Source organism: Choloepus didactylus, chromosome 10, assembly GCF_015220235.1.
Source record: "Choloepus didactylus isolate mChoDid1 chromosome 10, mChoDid1.pri, whole genome shotgun sequence".
In the NCBI taxonomy this organism is placed as follows: Eukaryota; Metazoa; Chordata; class Mammalia; order Pilosa; family Megalonychidae; genus Choloepus; species Choloepus didactylus.
In genome coordinates this window covers 92,561,083-92,582,775 of record NC_051316.1, presented here as the reverse complement: position 1 = coordinate 92,582,775, position 21,693 = coordinate 92,561,083, and the positions used below count along the sequence as shown (strand labels likewise).

General features: G+C 50.7%; 3 protein-coding genes across 8 annotated transcripts in view; 2 read left to right on the top strand and 1 right to left on the bottom strand.

The window, feature by feature from the left end:
* The first annotated feature begins 52 nt into the window (after positions 1-52).
* Positions 53-15,149, top strand: PHYHD1 (phytanoyl-CoA dioxygenase domain containing 1). 4 transcript variants are annotated; one of them, XM_037797073.1, is made up of 12 exons: positions 4,672-4,733; positions 5,125-5,200; positions 7,303-7,461; positions 10,094-10,169; positions 10,308-10,355; positions 11,280-11,335; positions 11,423-11,485; positions 12,136-12,157; positions 13,445-13,573; positions 13,675-13,791; positions 14,535-14,661; positions 14,770-15,149. In XM_037797073.1, the coding sequence occupies exons 3-12, from the start codon at positions 7,363-7,365 to the stop codon at positions 14,813-14,815; spliced, it is 783 nt and encodes a 260-aa protein (XP_037653001.1). In that variant the 5' UTR covers positions 4,672-4,733; positions 5,125-5,200; positions 7,303-7,362; the 3' UTR covers positions 14,816-15,149. The 4 variants fall into 4 exon arrangements, with proteins under 4 accessions (XP_037652998.1, XP_037652999.1, XP_037653001.1 ...); XM_037797074.1 differs by having other exon boundaries at positions 4,716-4,733; positions 5,153-5,200; XM_037797070.1 differs by lacking the exons at positions 4,672-4,733; positions 5,125-5,200 and adding an exon at positions 53-331.
* A 2,113-nt stretch (positions 15,150-17,262) lies between these two features.
* On the bottom strand, positions 17,263-19,739 carry DOLK (dolichol kinase). Its single transcript, XM_037851225.1, has one exon. It carries the CDS (start codon positions 19,048-19,050, stop codon positions 17,434-17,436), a length of 1,617 nt encoding a protein of 538 aa, XP_037707153.1. The 5' UTR covers positions 19,051-19,739; the 3' UTR covers positions 17,263-17,433.
* Positions 19,454-21,693, top strand: part of NUP188 (nucleoporin 188) — a 90,545-nt gene continuing 88,305 nt past the window's right edge. For all 3 annotated transcript variants that reach the window (XR_005219113.1, XM_037851224.1, XM_037851223.1), the window contains exon 1: positions 19,454-19,509. Coding sequence is in view for 2 of the 3 variants with exons in the window: in XM_037851224.1 (XP_037707152.1) it covers positions 19,478-19,509 (32 nt within the window). In the remaining variant the exon portion in view is untranslated. The remainder of the gene's footprint in view (positions 19,510-21,693) is intronic.

Here is a 21,693-nt window from a genome sequence, read left to right as displayed (position 1 = left end):
CAGAACTGCCGGTAGCGGAACCACCGAGAAGTCCTCGGGCCCAGGAGGGCCAGGCCCTGCTCCTCCCAGAAACCCGGGGACAACCAGCTCAGCCTCTTGTCTGGAGCAGGAGCTGGGGCGCGGGTGTGAGCTGGGCTGAGCCGAGAGGACAGCACTGAAGGGCTGGCCCCTTTCTTCCTCTGAGACTCACGCCCCCCCAGGGCATATGCCTGTCAAGGGAGACCAGAGGACTGTGCAGTATTGGGACAATCAGGTTCTCCTCTCAGGAGGCCATCTCTGCCCCAGAGGCCAAGCTGGTGCCAGAGGTCCAGGGACACCTATTCAGTTCTCGGTATTTATTTTTCTCCACCTCCCATCCCTTCCCTCCAAATAACTTATACATTCGCAAGTTCAACTCGGAGGGTATTTGAGGAAGGGTGGGCCATGCTTCCCCTTTTCCTTTTTCAGTGCTGCTGCTGGGGTTTAGTACCTGCCAAGATTTGAGTGGAACAGGGGTCCAGGGGTGAACCAGCTGTGGGATGGTTGCCCCTACTGGTGCCAGGCCAGGCTCTGGTGGCATGGCTAGAGGGAGAGCAGGCTGCCAGGTGAGAAGGCCAGGCCTGGGGCTTGCCTAATCAGTTTTTATGGCAGCTTTAGTTTTTTTTTGTTTTTTTTTTTTTTTTTAAAGTGAAAGACTTTTTTTTAAGCTTTGAAAATCGATGGTTTGGGTATTAAAAAGAAAAAAAAAAACTAAAAAAAAAAAAGATACTAAAGGCCAGTGAATTGGAGTCTCAGGGTGGGGTGGCAATTTCCCTTGAGCAAAGCAGCAAGATATTGAATTGTGTTTCCTTTCCCTGGGATGTGGGTTACAGGATGTCTTCTGAATCTGATGTGACCTTGATCCAGGAGTTCTGGTTTGTTCCTCTCCTCTCCTGAGGTGGATATTTTTTGGGGGGGAGGGGAAGGGGCTGTCTTGTTTTCTTTCTTCTCCATGTATCTTGGCAGGCGCTCATTTCTGTGGCTGCTGACCAAAGGGAATGTTCTAGAGCTGCCAAGAGGGGAGGACAGTCGAGTTGGCTAATCCCAGATGAACGGTGCTCCATCCTCCCCTTTACTCAATGCCCCCTGCCCCCCACCCCTCCACATGCAGTACTAAGGAACCAAGAGGAGCTACTTCTCCTGGACTGTTTTCCCACTTCGTGTGTCATGGGTTTGCCCAATTGCCACCACCCCAGCCACTTACATCAGCCCTGTCACCACTGGTCCTTCAGAATGGGCACTTAGAGGCGGGGCAGGGGAGGGCACATCTGGGTAGGCACGCGTCCCAGTTTTTTATTTCAATCCAGTTTCCATCCAGGGTGCCTGGTGTACCCAGGGCTGGGTCAGCGCCTGGTGGTGGGAAGCCACCCTGCTTTGGGTCAGGCCCTCGGGTCCCAGCCTTAGATCAATCAGCCAGACACTAAGGCACATTTTAGCGTCTCTTGTCTTAATGATTATGTTCTGTCCGTCCATTTGTGTTTTCTGCATTGTGTCATCGGATGTAATCCTCAAATAATGCACACTAGCCTCTGACAACCATGAAGCAATCCGTTACATGTGGGTCTGAACCAGTAGATGAGGTTCAAATATCAAATAAATCTATAACAACGTAACCTTTGGAGGTCTTCATGGGGGAGGGGTGCATGCTTCCCTCGCCTCTCTGAGAGACCATTTATTGGACCTCTCAGAATAGGTAACTGCTCGTGTCTCTGCACCACTAAACTGTAAGCTCCTTGGAGGCAAGCACTGGAGGTTTGGAGCTGGATGTGAGCTGGATGGAGTACCTGTTATTTGCCAGGCACAGGCCTGAGCCAGGGATCCCAAAGCCAACACATCTCTGCTGGTCCACTCACCTGTGGCTCGTGCCCTGATGAGCTTTACCAAGGGGGCAGGGAGGGGAGGGCCCTGGAAAGGGAGCTAGTAGTCCTGGGTTCTTATCCCAGCTCAGTAATCCCCTATGTGATGGGGGACAGATCCCTTCCCCGCTGTGGCTCCATATCTGCATCTGCAAGATGGGCATTTTCGCTCAGTGCTCTGAGAGAGCCCTTGCAATTCTAACAGCGAGTCCCTGGGGCTCTGAAAGGGTGGGGCTGAGAGTCACCGTGGGACAGCCTGACTCGGATCCCAGCCCCTTTGGAGGCCTGTGGAAGGTGGTGCTGGGGTCAAAGGTAGAGGCTCGGGTGGGAGGACCGAGCTGCTTTTAGAACCCAGCTCTGCCATTTATTTGATGTGGGGCCTTGATCTTCATTTGTAAAATCAGGATGGTGATACCAACCTTAACAAGATTGTTCCATGGCTTACATGTGATAATCATGCAGGTAGGTGGCGTTTTTAGCAGGGGGCTGGCTCCTAGTAGCCAATAAATGCTCTTACATCTTTCCCTGGGACAGAGCGATTTGAACAGGGCCATCAGGGGGACCCTGAGGCAGTTTTTTGGTGAGGAGGAAAGGCCACGGTGTCTGTCCTTGATGGAGTCTGATTGCTGCTCGGGCATCTCCTCTGGAATGGGCAGGATAGTCCGTCCTTCCTCCCTGGGCTTTCTCCCAGGCACTGTGACCCCTCCAGGTGGCCTCAGGATCCAGCTGAAGCTTCCTTCTTCTGCCTCTGTCTTTTTGACAGGGAGGCTGAGCAGCTAGGCTGCAGCCCCCTCTGGGACTCTTGTGTTTCTGCAGTGGAGGTCTTCCCCTCTGTCTAGTGTCCTTGTCACTAGCTGCCAGCACTCCCCCTGCCCCCCTCTGCCCCCCCCCCCCCCCAAGGCCTTGGGACCATCCAGCATCCAGAGCCCAAGGGTTGGATCTGGAGCTGATTAGTTTTTGGAAAAAACAACAATGTGGAAATCACCACCCACTCACTTCCCAAAGCCTGAGCAGGATGAATAAATAGCAGCAGGAGGTGGAGCCCCTCCTTTTGCCATCCCATGGCTCCCTCCACCCCCACCCCCAGCCAGACTGAGGGCTTAATACAGTGGTGGTCTTACAACAGCAGTTTGGAAAACTTGAGGAAACTAAAAAAATAAAAATATCCTCATATTTTACCCCACTTCTAACATCTGGTGAACAACTAAAACTTAGTAGGCACTTAAATAAGTACCAGCCACTGTGCCAAACTCAATCTGTGGTAAAGCATTTGTACTGTTCAGTCCTCCCAGGAGGTTCTTCTGTTATCCCCAAATTACAGATGGGGGATAGTGTGGCCAGAACGTGCTCAAGGTTTCAAAGTGATGGCTTCTCTGTGCCTCAAACCCAGGTCTGCCTTACTAACCTACTACGAACCTTTGTTGGGGCTTCTCAGGGGCATTGCTTGCTCTCTATGCCTGACTGGCCCAGCTTAAGGGGACACTCGCTGTGTGCCAGGCATACGGTGGGTGTCTGTGTAATTTGTTGAGTGAGTGCATAGGAAGGGGCTGGAACAACTGGGAGTGTGCCCTGTCTCCTTGCCTCGGCTGTATTTTCCGCGTGGTTCTGTCTTCGCTGCCCTCTTCCCCTTGCCTAATTTGTCTGAACTTTTCCCACCAGCCTCAGGAGCAGGGGAGGGGGCTCGCCCCTCTCTCAGGCCCTCCGGAAGCCTGGACAAAGCAGCAACTCCCAGTGCTATAGCCCAGAAAACACAGCTTGACTTGGGGCCAAGCTTATAGGGCTGAGCAGTGTGTCCCTGTGCTCACTCCCAAGACACTCTGTCCCTTCGCCATTCAGAAAGCCATCATTTCAGGGAAGGCTGGTGGCCGGGGCTCCAGAAGCTGCAGCCAGAGAGTGGCCCTGCCAGCTACCGACAGAGCAGGCTCGGAGAAGGGTGTGTGTGCATGTGCAGTTCTGACCTCCAGGCGGGGCTGGTCCAAGCCTTCTTGAGATGTCAAACATCTTGGGCCTGGGGGTGGGGAATAGGAACCATCGCTTTTCTCTCCCTCATTCTGAAGACTCAGGCCCCACTCTGTAGCCCCTTCCTCTTTCTAAGTGAGATACCCCACTCTTCTACCCTTTCCTCTGAATTGCAGACTCCCATAAACCTCCCAGAGCCTAGAGAGTTTCAAGATATCTGAGCTGGGAGAGTTGGGGACACCTTTGGAATGCAAAGCCACTGAGAACCTGGTGTGACATGCATGTTCCCCAGACCCACCCTGCACCCCCACCTTACCCAGATGTTGATGCTGGTGGTCCTCGGGACTTTCTAATCCTTACTCAAGGCCTAGAGAGGGACAGATACTCATCAGAGGTTACAGTTAGTGGTAGCACTTGGACTAGGACTCGGGTGCACTTCTGCCAGCTCAGCTTTTGCCCCGACACTCCCAGAACACAACTTTTGGGTCCCTGGTAAGTAGCCTGGAGGAGAGGGAGTGGTTAAAAGCCAGACAGATGGGAGAGGGCTAATTCTGGATTAACTGTGGGGGAAGAATCCAGAGGAAGGGCCATTGCTTCCTCCCAGGGCAGAAGGGAGAGGGAGAGGGAAGAGGGGGTTCTCAGCCTGGAGAGAGGTCCCAGGCCTGTCTGTGAGTGTTGGGGGTGGGGGAACTGTGGTAGGAGTGGGTTTTGTCGGGTAGGGAAGGGTTAAGTCCTCCTGGGCGTCCCAGACTCAAGACACCCTCCCTTCCGGACCTCTCTCCTCTCCGAGCCAGGGCATACCAGGAAGTGCTCTCTGTTCACCGTGTCATGCCAGGAAGTGCTCTCTGTTCACCCTGCGTCGCCAGCATGGCCTGCCTGAGCCCCTTGCAGCTCCAGACGGTAGGGGCCTGCAGGGTGGGGGGCCCCAGACCTAGAGGGTCCTAAGGAAGGCAACCCCACCCCCAGCCATATTATGAAACAGGAGACCAAGGCCCAGAGGGGCCCACGACCCCGGATTTACACACACCCAGCCCAGAACGTGCAGGCCACGAGCCTCGGTGGGGGTGGACGGGTTGACCGAAAGGAGAATAAAGTACCGGGATCGGCCAGTCCGGACCCCAGCACCGACCACGCGACGGTGGGGGCAGGGCCCACGAGGGGCGACCACCGCCGGCCCTGAGCCGGGAACCCAGAGCCTGGGGAAGGAGGGCTTCCGACTGGACAAATACGAAAGGCAAACCCCTCATAATAGCTCCCACTTTTGAGTGCTGGCCATGTATTTCTTATCAAGGAGGTACTACTGTTATCACATTTAACAGTCTGAGGTTCACAGAGGTGAAACCACTTAACCCAAGTTCTCAAAGCAGGTAAGGTACTAATTTGTATCCACTTTTTTTTTTTTTTTTTCATGTCACAGTTTATCAGGGACATATCCTTGTGTCAGTCAATATTTTTGTACAACATGACTTTTATCCACTTTGTTGCATGCCAGGGTAAATGAACCCATTCCCTGTGCTGAGTGTTTAGGTTGCTTCCGATTTATTGCTGTCTTTAAACAACTTTCAGTCGATACCCTCATACATATGTCTTTACTCCCCTGTTTGCTAATCCCAAGAGAAGAATTCCTAGCAGTGTGTTTACTGGATCGGGGGTATGCCCAGTTGCTGTGGATTGCCCAGTTCCCACGGAGGCATTTTCAGCTTGATATTGATATAAGGATTAAGTTTCTAACATTCGGAGCTGCCCAGAGACAGAAGGGCCCATGGTGGCTGGTCAGGAATGTTCCAATAAACGGTGTGTGGAAGTCAGAACTGGGCATCCACAAGGATGGGCAGGGGGTGTGTTCTAGTTTGCTAACGCTGCTGGCATGCAAAACACCAGAGATGGATTGGCTTTTATAAAGGGGGTTTATTTGGTTACAAAGTTACAGTCTTAAGGCCATAGTGTCCAAGGTAAGTCATCAACAATTAGGTACCTTCACTGGAGGATGGCCAATGGCATCCGGAAAACCTCTGTTCGCTGGGAAGGCATGTGGCTGGTGTCTGCTCCAAGTTCTTGTTTCAAAATGGCTTTCTCCCAGGATGTTCCTCTCTAGGCTGCAATTCCTCAAAAATGTCACTCTTAGTTGCTCTTTGGGAATTTTTCCTCTTAGCTTCTCAGGAGCAAAAGTCTGCTTTCAACAGCCATCTTCAAACTGTCTCTCATCTGCAGCTCCTCTCTCAGTTCCTGTGCATTCTTTAAAGTGTCCCTCTTGGCTGTAACTCCTCTTCAAAATGTCACTCTCAGTTGCTCTTCAAATTGTCACTCACAGCTGCACTGAGTTCCTTCTGTTTGTCAGCTCATTTATATGGCTGTAGTGATTTAATTTAGACCTATCCTGAATGGGTGTGGTAACACCTCCATGGAAATTATCCAATTAGAGTCATCACCCACAGTTGGGTGGGGCACATTTCCATGCAAGCAACCTAATCCAAAAGTTCCAACTTAATCCCCACTAATATGTCTGCCCCACAAGATTGCGTCAAAAAATATGGCTTTTTCTGGGGGACATAATACATTCAAACCGGCACAGAGTGTGTGTGTAGAGAGGGGTGGGGGGAGAGGTAATTGGTAATCTGACACTTGGTAGGGGATTTACGAAGTGACTTCCAATGTCCCTTTTACGGCTGGACTTTATAATGCTTTGCAAACAAATGTGCAGATTTTTTTTCTCTCCTTGTCATGTTCTCAATAGCCTCAGAATATGAGGATTAGAGGCAAATCAGAATAAGCCATTCTGTTTTAACTCCCCCACTGGTTGCCCACTGTACTCAGGATAAAGCCCAGCTCCTGTCATCCTCCTGCCTCCTCTCTCCCCGACCCCCCATCTTCACTCTGTGCTCCATAGCTTCCAACTCCTCTTGTTCCTCTGCACTCAGGGGCTTCACACATCCTCTTCCCTCTGTCTGTAATGTTCTTCCTCTTCACCTGCTGATTCCCATTATCCTGCTGCTCTCCCCTATAAATTTCACTTCCTCAGACCCCTGAGACCCCTCTCCTCCCCCTTCTGCCAAGTACACTCAGCACAGTTTGTGATCACACCTGTGTTGTGATTTGTTTAATGTCAGTCTCCTTCACAAGACTGTAAGCTCTCTGAAGGCAAGGGTCATGGCTGGTCTGCTCATAATTGTATCTCCAGCTCCTGACACTGTGTCTGGTACATAGGAGATGCTCAACCAACATTAGCTGAATAAATGAATAAGGTTGTATTCGCGTGTGACCCATGCCAGTGGAGGGGAAGGACTGAGACACCTCCCTTTCTCCTTCCTTCCTTCATACAGCCAATATTGGCTGCATCACTGATTGCCAGATGCCTGCCCAGTGCAGGGATAGCAACGAACAAGACACTTGGGTCTCTGCCTTCACACAGATGCTGGTTTGGGGGAGGGAGGGGTGAAATCAGTTGTTTGAGTCTCCTTCCCATCTGCAGTTCCAGGAGAATGGATTCCTGATCCTGGAAGGATTCTTGTCTGCAGAGGAGTGTGGGGCCATGCGGGAGAGGATTGGTGAGATAGTGGCCCAGATGGATGTCCCTCTCCATTGCCGCACAGTATTTTCCACTATCGAAGAGGAGCAGCTCGAAGCCCAGGTAGGTGCTTGGAGCAGATGAGGATAGGATATGGCCTTTGATTGGGGCACTCAACCCCCAGCCAGAGCAGCAGCCTGGAAGGAAGGATCTCAAGGCCCCTGGGCTTGTTCTGATAACAGACCAGGCGCCAGGTTAAGCACATGACACACATCTGCACCCCTCACTATGAATTCATAATGAAGGCATTATTATCCCCATTTGACAGGTGGGGAACATGAGGCTCAGCTCACTTGCCCAAAACCACAGTTAGTCATTGATAAGAGACAGGATTTGAACCCAGATCTGTCTGATACCAAGCCTGTGTTGTTCACTGCTCTGCTGTACTGCCTCTGCAGTTCTCCTGCCACAAAAGGGCCTCTTGGTGGTCAGCAACCCAGAATGAGCCAAGCAATTCTGTTTACCGATGGGCCCACTTGTGTAAGGCTTATCCCCCAATGAGAAGAGGAACTGTGCTTGTTTCCTCCCAGTGACCTTCTTGACCACAATAAGACCCAATACAGTTTGAAATGGATAAACTGAAACTCAAAGAGGGTTGTCCCACACAGTTCTCTTAATTCTTTGTGGTCTGAATCTTTGAGCCTGTCTGGCAGGGCAGTCCACTGGCAGCATGGGTGTAGGTCCACTAATGGGGTTCACACACACTCAACCCGGGGAGCTCCTGCCACCTGGTGGACACAGAGAGCATTACAAGGGCTGGGTGCCTTGCATCTGGAGAATGGAGACTTTTAGATGGATAAAGGGTTACAAGATGACAGTTTCCTCCAAATAGTTGGTCCATTTGGCCACACTCCCACCTTCCAGGCAGGGAAGGCAGAGATGGGAGGTCCTGCAGGGAGAGACAGTCACGTCACCCAAAGGCTTAGAGGAATGAGGGGACCAAATCTGGTATCCTTCAAGCTCTCTGAGAATGTTCCAGAGACCAGAGGGTGAGTGGGTGGTAGGAGGGATAGGAGAAGAAAGTGTATATGTCTTGGTTTATGGAGCTTGCAAAGAACTCTGCACAGTGCTCAGCACTAAAGCTTCAATATATACTATTGATATTGTGAAAGACTTTGAAATGGGCATAAAAAAAAGATTGCCAGGTCCTATCTAGCACTTCCTTCCAGCTTATCTCCACCTTTCATTGTCTTTGAGTTATTTTACAACTTTGTAAGTTGTATAAAACTGATAGTAATGCACATACTTGTTCATAGAAATGGATGTGGACTGTGCCCCGTAGAATGCAATTATTGCCCTGTGGATACACCAGTTTTGCATCTATTTGTAAATTCATTTCAGCATTCTTTATTGCCTATGTATGTGTGGTTCTTGGGATTCTCCTTAGAGTGGTCGTAACAGCTGGTTCCCTTGTTAATTAAAGAGTTAACTAAAATATTTGACACGTTTAGCATCATTATCTTTAGTATTATTATCGATTAGGCTCTCCCTACTTACTTACCTTACCCAGATCCTGATGCAGAGGAGGTAAGAATGTTGAAAAAACTTGTAGTTTTCATTGGGAAGGGCTTTGAAAGGGGCCTGGCGGGTAACTGAGTTAAGCCATGTAGGCTGAGTCTGAGTGCAGATGCATATGGGAGGGAGTGATGGGGACTGTGGCTACCTGGGGAACTCAGAGAGGGGTGCCAGTGCCCACTCAGCTCCAGTCATGTCATTCATCACACAGGAAGGTAGGTATGGTCTGCATTTGTAAAACGAAAGGAGCTGGACAATATCCTTGCTTCCTGCTAGGGAGGGAGATACATATGATGGCAGGTCAACAGTGGCTAAAGCCACATGGAAAACACGGGGCATCTTCCTGGAACAGCATTTTCATATGATGCTAAGAAATTTAAAACATTGTATTAAAATTAACAAGGAAAGTTTATTAGGAAAACAGGAAAAGATTAGTAATAGCTCATATTTACTGCACATTTAGCCATGCCCTTGCTAAGTGTTTTAAGTGTCATAATAATAATAATAAAAGCAAATACTCACATGGTACTGACCAATTCCAAGGACTTGCCTGGTGTTTTATATATATATCAATGCATAATCCTTCCATACCCTATATGATGGGTCCCATTAATAGTATCTGTATTTTATGGGTGAAAAAACTAAGCCCAGAGAAGTTCAGTAATGTAGTCATGGTCACACAGCCAATCAGTAGCAGAGCTGGGATTTGAATTCAAGTTTTCTAGCTTGAGTTTGTGCTCTCAATTGTAAGATTCAGCCTCTGGCTGAAGCTTCCAGTAATCCAGAGAAGGTAAATTATATTATTATCCTGTTTCACAAATAAGGAAATCAAGGCCTGGAGGGGAAAAATAAGTGGCCCAAAGCTAACTGGGAACCAGGCCTGTCTGATTTTAGTGCCTGTGTTCTGAATTACTTTGGAGTCAAGTATAAGAGTCATGTGACTTATTAAAGGGTTGCAAGCAATTTTGCAATTATAGCTTCAGGCTTTACTTCCAGGCTTTTGGGGTTCTAGTTCACTGTCCTATGCCTCAGTGGACAAGTGTGAGAAGCATCAGCATGGGGTGGGGGAGTCTGTAGCCCTTTTGGAGTGGAAAGCACCTGAATCTTCCTTCCCTCTTAGCCAGGCCCAGCTCCAACTCTAGGATGCTCTCTCAGTCTCTTTGATGTCACCTCTCCGTAGGGCAACACAGACTATTTCTTGAACAGCGGCGACAAGATTCGATTCTTCTTTGAGAAAGACGTTTTTGACGAAGAAGGTTTGGAGCTGGGGCCCTAGAGGTGTAGGGAAGTTACTGGGAGGGGTGAGCTGGACTCATGTGTCTGCCCCCAGGGCTGGGAGGCTCTGAGGCCAGCTGCCCCTTGAAGGCTGCCTTGACCTGTTCCTTGTACAACAGGCAATTTTCTGGTTCCTCCGGAGAAGTCCATCAACAAAATTGGCCATGGTGAGCAGGGGCCCAGGGTGGGGTGAGGGTGAGAAAGAAAATGGGAAAAGTGAGGCCTGAAGAAGTTAGGGGTCTTGCCCAAAGCCCACAGTAAGTTAGTGGCCAGGCAAGTGGCATTTCTGGCTTTAGAATCCCCCTCTGGCCCTGCTTTCGTGCATCATATGATGCTAATCATATGATGATTGAGTTGCTACCACAACACTGGAAAGAGGGGTCTCTACTCAAGCCCCCTCCCACACAGATGCGCCACGTGGCAGGCCCCTCAACTCTTCGCTGCCTGTTCTGGGGATGATCCGGGCCCCAGAAATGGGGGGCTTCTGGGTCCAACTGCTTCCTGGAACCTCCTCAAGGAGCACCTGACATATTGACATTCTGTGACCCCAAAACACAGCCAAAACCCTCACTTTTTCTAATAATAACAATAGCAAATGATGATAACAAATGACTCTTCTGTGCCAGGCCTGCGCTATTGCTGTACATGCATTAGCCCATTGAGTCCTTAAAGCAGCCCTGGGAGTAGGGCTGTTCTTCTGTTTTTACAGAGGAGGAAAGTGAGGCTTACGGGAGTGAAACGGTTACCTGAGGTTGCACAGAGTAAACGGCAGTGCTGTGATTGCTACGAAATGATGGGCCCCTTGGAACCCTTTGTCCTCTGTGAGGGCTGGGGCGTCAGGGCTGGAGTGAGGTTTCCAGGTAGCTGAAAGGTCAAGAATATACATGATCATGGGTGGGATGGGGCTGGGGTGGGGTGAGGGCACCTGTGGAGCCCTTTATTTGGTTGTGAAAATGCAGAAAGTTTAGCACACATAAAATAGGTGAGAATGTCAAAATGCACCTTAGTTTGGGTGCCCAGAGCTAGTTGCTGGAAGGATGCATGGCAGGGGGTGGGAGGACTGACCAGTCAGCCCACCTCTGCCCCTGCAGCTCTTCATGCCCATGATCCAGTCTTCAGGTGTGTTACACATTCCCCCAAGATACAGGTAAGCAGAAGATGGGACAAGGGCCAGGTGGATGGGCCAGATGGGTGTGGGGGCAGACCAGCAGAGTGACTCTCTGCCCTCTTCCAGGCCTTGGCCAGGAGTCTGGGTCTCCAGAGGCCCGTGGTGGTACAGAGCATGTACATCTTCAAGGTGAGCCCCCCATCCTCCTTAGACTTATTGCCCCTCTGTAAAATGGGCATGGTGCTCCTACCAAGCCCCTCCTTAACAATGGGCCAAAGGAACCATTATTGGAAGTTGGCAGGAGAACTCAACACAGCCCAAATAAAATTGGTCTCCTTTAGCTAAGGTGCCTGGCACTTGGTGCTCAGTTAAAATTTGGTGATAGGAAGGATCCTCAGGATTCCTTCTTCCCTCCTTTGAAACACTTTGCTCCCAGCTTTCAAGGCTCAGCTCAGTGCTACCTCCTCTAAGAAGCTTCCAGATATCCTGAGCAGGGATCCATCTCTGACCTTGGGTCTGGAAGGCTTAACCACTGGCCTAGCCTTAGCCTCTCCTTGAGCCCTCACTCTGTGTTGCTTTGTGTTCTTGTGTTCTTGTGCATGCTGTCTCCTGCTTAGACTGGAAGCTCCCTGTTGGGAGGGTGGTTTTACTCTTTGCAGCCTTCCTTGGCCTGGCACACAGTAGGTGCTTGGTAGCTGGGTGTTGGCATGGAATCCTTTGGGGTGAACACCTGTAGCCAGGGCAGGAGCAACCTGTAAGATTCAGCGTGAGCCCTGCTCCTCCTGCCCCCACCCCATCGCTGCCCTCCATCCTCACTAGGCTTCTCCTCTCTCTTTCAGCAACCTTACATTGGTGGCGAAGGTGAGCTGAAAGCAGGCTGTGGTGCCCAGCAAAGACCATGGATGGGTGATCTGGGACATTAGTGGTTGTCAGGCCTTTTCAGGGAGGGAAAGTGATTACTGAAATGTCTGTGAGCAGGAGCCTGGGCCAGGGCAGGAGGAGCCACTTTCCATTCCTCCCCAAAACAGTGGATTGGGAGGGAGCTGTGGAGACCATGGCACAGTAGTTTCCTAACCTAGCAGCAACACTATCTTGTTAAAAATACAGATTCCTGGGCACCATTCCTGAGATCTTGAGTTAGTAGGTCTGCATGGGACTGGGATCTTTTTAACATGCTCCCCAAGGGGCTGATTCAGAAGATATTGCTGATTTAGTTCTAAACCCCAACAGATGCACAGTTGCCCTTTACAGCATCCCTAGTGGGTAATTATCCACTTCTGCTCAAATGCCTCTGGTGACATGGAGCTCATCCCCTCACCAGCTAGTCCTTTCCTTCCTTCCAGGAGCCCAAGTTGACTTAGTTGTGACCACCCCCCCTTCCCTGCTTTTCTGCCCAAGGGCAGTCCTCTGAAGCAATGACCATCCCTCCCTGAGCCTTCTCTGCCCAAGCACAGCACCCCCAGTTCCTTCTGCCATTCCTTTCTCAAATGCTTTGGAGCTCCCTACCATTAAGATACCTTCCTTAGGGCATGGTCCAGATTGCCAAAGTCCCAATTAAAGTTCAGGGTTCAGAAAAACACACAGTTCTGGAGGAAGGAAGGAGGTGAGGTTAGCACCTCTTTACTTCATTATTGCAGACTAAGGTCCTTTGTTCAGTGGTTCTCCATTCTGGCTGTGCCCCAGCATCACTTGGGTGAGATGTTTAAAATGTGGCTGTCATAGTTAGTCCCCAGTTTGCACCCAACTTTCCAATCCTATGCCAGCCAGTTGACCAACTGGTGGCTGCAGAATGCTTGTACCCAGTTAATAATGGTGGCTTTAGTTACTTGGCTGGAATTAAACAATAGCAGCTACTTTTTAATGAGCAATTACCAAATTGAGCCCTATACTAAGCACCTTTCATCCATCATATCATGGAATCCTCCAGAAACCCTATGAGGTGGGCTATCATTGGGGCCACTTGATGGTTTCAGTGATCGATGCTTTCATAGGTGAAATATCTGCCTCAAAGTCTCTGGGCTAAGAAGTGGTGAGATTCTAACTGATCGTAGGAAGGGAGGCTGTTCCAGGAGGGCTCTGAGAGGACTGAGGGTGAGGTGCGGCCAGGAAAAGGGGTGAGCTCCTCACTCCCGGGAGGGCTTGTTGTAGTCCTCCCTCACCAGGACGCCTCCTTCCTGTACACGGAGCCCCTGGGCCGGGTGCTGGGCGTGTGGATCGCACTGGAGGATGCGACGCTGGAGAATGGCTGCCTCTGGTTCATCCCTGGCTCCCATACCAGTGAGAACACCTGTCTCTCCCTGCCCACCTGTACCTCTCTGACCTCCAAGGAAGAAGGACCTGGAGGTCAGAGGGGCTAAAGGTTTCATCTTGGCCTGCAGGCGGAGTGTCAAGAAGGATGGTCCGGGCCCCTGCTGGCTTGGCACCTGGCACCAGCTTCCTCGGGTCAGAGCCAGCCTGGGAGAACAGCCTCTTTGTGCCCATACCTGTGCAAAGAGGTAGGTAGAATGTGGAGGGCAGGGAGGCAGAGGGCCTGAGACCATGCACGTGGGTCTGTGCTCATTTTGACTGTCCAGAATCCAAGAGGGCTGTGAAGTAAGAACGAGAGAAGGCCAGGGCTGGATGGACACTTGGAAGTCAGGAAGCAGTGTGGTTAACAGCAAGGGCTTTGGGATCAGGTTCAAATCCAGGCTCTGCTACTTATGAGTGGGCTCTTTGGGCAAATGACTGAAACTCCCTGAGCCTTAGTTTCCCCAAATGTAAAGGAGGACGATAATATACATAAGATGTTTTCACAGAATCTGCACGGCACACAAGAAGTGCTTGACAAATGCTAGTTACTAGTCCACCGTCTTCCTTTTAGAAAAGGGAAAACTGAGGCCCAACTCAGCATTCACTGGCTGAGGTCATACTGATTAACATGGTACAGAGAGCTTTGGCCTCATTCTGCAAACACCAGAGAAGAGATGCCCTTCTTAAGGCTTGCCAAGGGCATTGACCATGCCAGAAGGAACTTGATCCCAGGGGACATCCCTACCCCTAAACAGTACAGCCTCTAGCCCTGAAGCAGGATGTGGGGGTGGGGTGGGGGTGGCCAAGCTCTCAGGGATTGGAATGGGGTTACATGGGGGTACAGAACTGCTTGAGGGATGAGGGCTCCATGTCCCTTGCTGCCCTGGGAAGGGAGTATGTGGAGGAGTGTGGGGCTGATGTTCTCCTGATCTGCTTGTGTCCTTGCCAGGGGCCCTTGTCCTAATTCACGGAGAAGTGGTGCACAAGAGTGAGCAGAACTTCTCTGACCACTCACGCCACGTCTACACTTTTCACCTCATGGAGGCCTCTGGCACCATCTGGAGCCCAGAGAATTGGTAGGTGGCAGGGTGGGTATGCATGCCCCAGACAGTTTCCTGAAGAGGTCCTGGAGGCTGGGAGCACTAAGCCCAGCATCTCAAGGTCAACTCTTCCATCTTCTGCAGGCTCCAGCCGACAGCTGAGCTGCCCTTTCCCGCACTGTACACCTAAAGGCCCTCAGCAGCGCTGGGGCACTGTCTCCTTCAGGTGAAGCTGGGGGCTGCAAACACTGCCAGCAGGCCAGTCTGCCTTGCCCAATCCTCTGCCTGGCAGGCAGGTAGGCAGGGAAGTGGCAAGGCAGTAGCCCAGGCTGCACAGGGGGCTTTTCCAATATCTTTGTCTCTGCTTCCATACTGCCCCAACACCACCTCTCCCTAGAGGTGGCCTTTTGGCCATGAAAGGGTTCTGGCCACCTCTCTGCCAGCTTTTCACTCTCACCTCCTCTAAGATGGAACTCTGATTTGTACATTGCAAGACATTGAATAAAAAATGACTTACAAATTCAGCTTCTGTTTCCTTCTCTCTTTAGCAGCCTTGCTCTCAAGATGAGAGCCCTGCTGCAAATCATCCCAGGTATCCCAGCCTGGCCTGGCACAGACTGCATGATTTTAATAACAACATGTACATTTACTGGGCATTCAATATGAGCCCAGCTCTGTGCTAAGAGCTTCCCATGCTTTATCTCATTGGCTCCTCAAACTGACCTGAGTTCTTTGTTCTTAGTGTTCACAGTTACAGATGAAAGACCTGAGGCTTGGAGAGGTTGGGTGCTCAAGTCAGCCATTCAATTGTTCAGACTGCTCCAGAGCCTGCACTCCCAAGTGCTACACTCCCCAGTCCTCCCTACTTGGGGAGGTGGGCAGAAGACTAGTCCCTTCCTGTCTCTGGGCTCGTTTCCCCATGTATACAATAAAGGGGGCAGAGTAGGGTTTTCAAGGTCTCTCCTGCCTGGGCTTGCTTTGCAGATACCCAGACCTTCAGTGGGAACAATCACCAATTCCAAAACCTGATAAGCTAGGGTCTGGCCCAGTTGCAAACTGGGGGCCACCGGCTGAATCTAGACTGCAGATGTGTTTTGTTTTTAACAATTTTTTTTTAATTGGGAGCTTTCCCAAAAAAATTCTGGTTTTTAAGCTTCCCTTGAACAGCAGAAGATAATAACCTACGGCCTACATTCTAGCATGGCATCTATTGGCTGGAGCTGCCTCCTCAGAGGCTCATGTGTTCTCTGATTAGGCAGAGTTCCTACTTCCCCTGTCCTCATACATCTGAATTACCTGCCTGGCCTCTGTGGGCATATGTGTGACCCTGATTAGTCTAACCTCCCACTGTAAACACGGACAAACCAAGGCCCAGAAGAGAGAGCCCTTTTCCAAGGCCACCCAGGGAGTCAGTGGGGCAAAGCCGGGGCTGTGTCCCCAACATTTTGCTGCTTCATTTGGCAAGCAGTAGACGGGAGCCTGAGTCTTGCTGACTCTGCTTTGAGGCACAAAGGAAGATGTCAATACTCTCCTTTGAAGGAAAGGACCTGGTAGTAATTCCCAGACAGAAGCGCAAGCTCCCAAGAATAGCTGCTGGGCTCTGCTCTTGGTTTCTGGCCTTGGTGGGACAAAGTTCTCATCTCCTTCTGCTAGACCCCTCCCTGCCAGGCTGGTGAGAAGGGAGAACCTTGTCCAGTCTCATGAACCCTGCTCTGCTATTTTGCCACTGAAATGTTCATCCACTCAGTGAATGTCTAACAAGTTCCTGCTGTGTGCCAGGCTCTGCCCTCCCAAGAGCAAGGCTGGAGCATGGGACCCTTGCTCAGGCAGAGAGGTTCAGAGTAGAGTTATCTGAACTCCCAGGCATCTCCTTCAGCCCCTCTGAACCTGTCTTAGGTTCTAATTTGTTGCCAGCAAAGAAACAAACAGGCTTGAACAGGACTGGAGTGTGAGAGGATCACAGGAGGGACAGCTTGACAAGGACCTGTGCTGTCCAGCCCATTCTTCTCCATTAACACACCCAGCCAGGCAGCAGAGGCCTTGGAAGCGGGAGGCAGAGGGGTAGGTTTGGCTTAACAAGACATCAGCCCAGGACCTGATCCTCTTCCCCTTAGCCCTTCCACGCATGCCCCAAGCCTATCCCACCTCTCCCCAAGTCCAATTGAGAGAAACCACTTGCATTCTCCTCCTCTAAATGAAGCCAGGGGAGTAAAGGTCACTCTGGTCTCCAAGTGCAACACATAACATTCCTTGCTTGCAAGGCTTTTTTGCTAAAATGAGAACTGGCCTTGGGCAATCATGACACTTTCCCTTACTTATTGCTCATTGCCTAGGCCTGGGCTGGACACTTCACACACATCTCACTGGATCCTCACACACCCTATAAATAATTATTCCCATCTTGCAGATGGAATTGAGGCTCAGTGACTGAGAGACTCATCCAAGGTAACACAATTAATAAGTGGTACAGCCAAGGATTCTAACCAGAACCTGAAGTGTCAACAATTATGCTCTACTGCTTCCAGTGTTCACTCTGGTCCTCCCTGAGGACTGCAAGGTGAGAGGGGGGAGCTCTACAGCACGCTCAAACTCTTTGAGCTGCTGCCATATCCTTTAAGCCTGTTTTCTTTTTAAAAATCATCAAAACTAAAACCAGGAGAACTTTGATTTTTATTTTAAATCTGAATCAACTGAAATATCAAATCTGCTTTTAACCCCTTGGCTCTTCTTGCCTACGAGGCTGGCTGCTGTGGGGGCCATTCATCCTCCCCATGTCCCTGTTTCTTTTATTAATGCTGCTGCAAAGAACTAAGCCATCAGCAATATTAAAAGGTAGAGAGGCAAAAGGAGATTGTCTATCTGTGTAGTATATGCTTCTAGAAGGGACACAGTGCTGATGGACCCCAAAATCCAAGCATAACTGTAGTTTAGGTCCACTCCACTATCAAAGATTAAGATCAGAGCTACAGAAATGATCTGGGCGAATATAGATGTCATGGTTCCCTCGAAAGTCTTTTTGGTTCCAGGCCAGCGAATTTCTCCCATGGTGCTGCCAAAGACAGAGGCCACAGTATCGCCCACACCCACAGCCAAGACACCAGCATAAGGGACTAGGGCCCTTGCTCCCCCTAGGCTACCCTTCTGTGTACAGGGTCTGGGGACCAGCCAAATGGGAAGAGACATGCCCAGGAGCAGGTAGATGTGTGTCAGGATGAGTGGTCCGCTGTCTCGTTCATCTAGGAAGAGGGAAAGGAGGCTTCGCAGAGTGTGGCCTAGGGGCTTGATGCGGAAGTAGCGCACATACTCCAAGAAGATGAAGACTGCCAGGCATACAGTGGCAGCCACGTAGAGCAGTGGCCGGTCAAAGATGATACCTGGGATATAGGTGGCTACCACAATGAAATGGAAATACTTCCGGGTGATGGCGGGAGCCTGGTGCTTCTTGGACTCAGAAGATGACCGCTTGGCATGCTGGTACAGCACCACCAGACAGGCCAAGGTGGCCAGCAGAGACCAGTAGACTAGGAGGTAGATGCGTGTTTCTGTCTGGAAGAGGAATTGAAGGAGCCAGTGCAGGGGGTTCCTGCGGATGAGCCGGTGTAGCCAGGGTAAGACCACTCCGAGGCCCAGGACACAGGTCATGAGGTGAAAGAAGATGGAGGAGGCCCAGGTGCCTGAGTCCATGAAGACAAAGAGAGTGCTGAAGAAGATGCCCATGAGCACCATCCCTACCACCACCACCAGCAGGAAGAAGTCCACCGGGTCTCCTTGGCTTTCCACCACAGTAAGAGAGCGCTTGATGAGCTGGTTGAGCACAAAGCTGATGCCACCTAATACCAGCAGTGCCTCACCAGGGGTGAAGCAGCGGGGTAGCAGGTACAGCAGGATCATGTTGAGGTAGACAAAGATCAGTAGGACCTCCAGGACCTCAATTACCTCACCCACACTCAGGGAGTGCCTCATGATATAAATGATGACACCTCCAGCCAAGCCTGAGATGACACAAGTGTTGGTGGGCACAGGTCGAGTGATGCCCAGCGCCAACACCGAGGAGAAAAGGGCCACAGCCATGCCAGTGGTTGCCACCACAATGCCAAAGCGCTCGAAGTATGGGTTCCCTGCAGCCTGGCAGCGCTCCTTCATGACCAGTCCAAGCAAAGGCATCACCATGGAGGCTGGCAGTAGGCCACTGTTGGCAGACATTCGGAACTGGAAGACGGCGCTTCCCTGCTGTAGCAGCCGGTCCCACTTGTACTGGACGTAGAAGGCCTGCACTGCGAGGGCCACGGCACACCACGAGTAGCGGTCCCACACGGCCGCATGAATGCTCAGCACCATGGCGAACACCACTGCCGCCTCGGCCAGTACCGACCCGCTCAGCGGAGTCCCGGCGTCCGGAGTCGGGGGAGCGCCATCTCGGGTCATTTTTGTAGACCTGGAGCCCCAGGGAAGCCGAGGTGACTAGGGACGCCTTGCACTCCGGGCCCCTCTGCCCCGCCGGGTAGAGGGAGGCAACTTCACCCAGCAAGCAACCTTCTTCCTCCGTTCACCAGCTGCGAGGAGGGAAGCTCCACTGCAGGTCACTCTCTGCGGCCTGGGAGCTAGCTGGTGTCCAGTCACCCTTCACCGCCTTCAACCTGAGGCGTAAAAGTAGCCACTCTGCCGCCTTCCTCAAAGCCTCTGCTAAGCTCATCACAGGTTCCTTACCGCCCCGGGTATCACCATCTTGGTTCCGCCCCGTGCCGCCTTCACGTGACAAACGCCCCTCCCCTCGCACCCAGCCTGGAGGCGAGCGATCACGTGGGCGCGGCGTCTGGAGGCGGGGTTGGGGCGCGCGCGCGCGCGCGCGAAGATGGCGGCGGCCGCCGGCGGGCCGTGTGTGAGGTGCGGAGCGGGCAGAGCCGGCGGGGGTGGCTGTGAGGCGGCGGGGTCCAAGCCGAGCAGCAGCGGGGCGGGAGTTCGGTGCGGAATGTGGTGGCTGTGGCGGAGTGAAGCCCAGCTGGGTGGACGGGCGCCGAGACAAGAGGCAGTTACGTCCAAACGGTCCCCGCGCGAGGGGATCTGAGGGGACTTCTTCAAGAGGAGGGCCGGTTCCTCACGCCTCCTCTCAGCACTGGGCCTTCTGTCTTCTCACTCAAGACCCTTTCCGTTCCTCCTCTCTCCTCGCCGACACGTCCCTTAGCGCACCACCTGCGCTTCCTCGTCCGGCCGTGACGCTCCCTTGGGGCAAGTCGGAGCGCTTCACGGTCGCCTTGAGGAATCCCCCACCCCCAGCCCCACGGCGAGTCCCAGTGGCCTGCCTCGCTGACGGCTGGGCCTTTCCCGCCCACACATGCTCCGGGTGTGCCCTCATTAGGAATATGTTTGATGGTGCGCGGAGCCACTCCCCTGCAGTTTTTACCCTTTTTCGCGCAGACTTGCATACTCCCATCTGTTCATTTCTTTTTGTCAGCGGACATGCTTGGATTCCAGGCACTGTGCTAGGCTTTGGGGACAAGAAGATGCAATATTAAAAAGAATGATACAGTTCTCACCTCTAGAGTACTTATCAGTGCCCAACATTGGCAAAGTGTTTTATATGCATCATCTCATTGAATTCTTACAACTTTGTGAGTCACCTTCTGTTTTACAGATGACTCAGAAGTCCAGCTCAGAGCTGACTGTGTGGTAAAATGAGGATTCAAACCCAAGTCTGTCGAGTCTAAGGCCATAAACCAAACCACCACACCCCCATCTTCCACATAACAGCTTGGATTGTCTTCCATCCTTGTTACCTATGGTGCCAATAATGTTTTCCCCACTTTTTTGTGTTTTTCACTGCGGTGTTCCCGGCAACTGGAACAGAATCTAATAGCATCTTGGTAAATATTTAGTTCAAATATCGCCCATCTTCTCTGAAATCACTTCCTTCACCTCAGTTGGAAGTGAGATTTTGTTCTTTGCAGTTTCCATTGGACTATGTCTGTACCTTGTGAAATCCAGTTTGTTTTTTTCTACCCTGCCTTTTCATGTCAGCCGTTACATCAGGCAGCATTGTGACCCTGTGCCCTTCTTTTCTGAGGCCTATTTCATAGTCATTGCTGAGCTTGGGTAGAAGTTTAGCTCCTGCAGGGGAAAGCATGTTCTTATTGAGAGAGAACAAAGAGAAGGAAAGCATTGGTTTGCCTGAAAGATTCCTTTGATCATGCTGGGAGACCTACCAAACTCATATCCAAAGATGGAAGAAATGACAGTAGTATTTCTAGGCACCGCTTTGCTCATGGAGAATAATCTTTGTTTTTGTGCCAGAAGTCATGATCAGTTGGGATTATACTGAGCAATTCTCCCCTGTTTGAAATGTCTAGAGGTCTGGACTAAGAGAAAACACAAATTCTATTCCTGCTGTCTGCCAATTTGCAGATGACCCTAAATCTCCAAGTGTGAATCTGTTGCAGAGGAGTATTGAGGTATCTAAGAAGCATGTTGTTCTTGTAGGAAAGTAATTGTGTATGTTAATACAAGCTGGCACTAGTCAAAAATGGAATGATACTCTTAAATCAGTTTTTTTGGGAAAGTCACTCAGGGATTGACAAAGTCAGTTTGAAAATTGTCATTTTTTTCATGTATTTTTTGTGCTTTTCAGTTAATGAGTCTTGTAGAAGTCTGAGTGGTGTAGGCGTGCTAAAGAAAAATAACTGCAGTTTGAAAAGCTTTTGCATCTAAGCTTAAATCTCAGTTTACACAAAAAAGGTGTACCTCATCTATGGAGTCAGAACATCCATGGGCAATGGTAGCTTTTATTTGTTGTCTTCAGATGGAGTATAAGTGTGTTCCTCAAAAGAGCTATCAGAGTAGCTTGGCTGTGTTTCAGCTTTCAACCAAAAGTTCTGAATTGTAGAAACTATTATTCCTAACCTCCCAGTAGCTTTCACCCGAAAGCTTTTCAGCCAGAAGGATCTCTCTAAAGAAGATAATTTCTATTCTTAACTCCAGCTCTTGCAGAAATGGAATTCCATTTTGTCTGCTAAAATGTTGGACTAGAAGTCAGTAAAATTTTTGAAACTTACCTTTGAATTTGAGGCAAATTAT

Bases quoted from the DNA above. Each gene is read 5' to 3' on its own strand.
- PHYHD1 (XM_037797070.1), top strand. From the start codon at position 206: ATGCCTGTCAAGGGAGACCAGAGGACTGTGCAGTATTGGGACAATCAG. The intron at 10,356-11,279 runs GTGAGCAGGGGC...CTGCCCCTGCAG, and splicing joins CATCAACAAAATTGGCCATG to CTCTTCATGCCCATGATCCA. The intron at 13,792-14,534 runs GTAGGTAGAATG...TGTCCTTGCCAG, and splicing joins GCCCATACCTGTGCAAAGAG to GGGCCCTTGTCCTAATTCAC.
- DOLK (XM_037851225.1), bottom strand. From the start codon at position 19,050: ATGACCCGAGATGGCGCTCCCCCGACTCCGGACGCCGGGACTCCGCTG.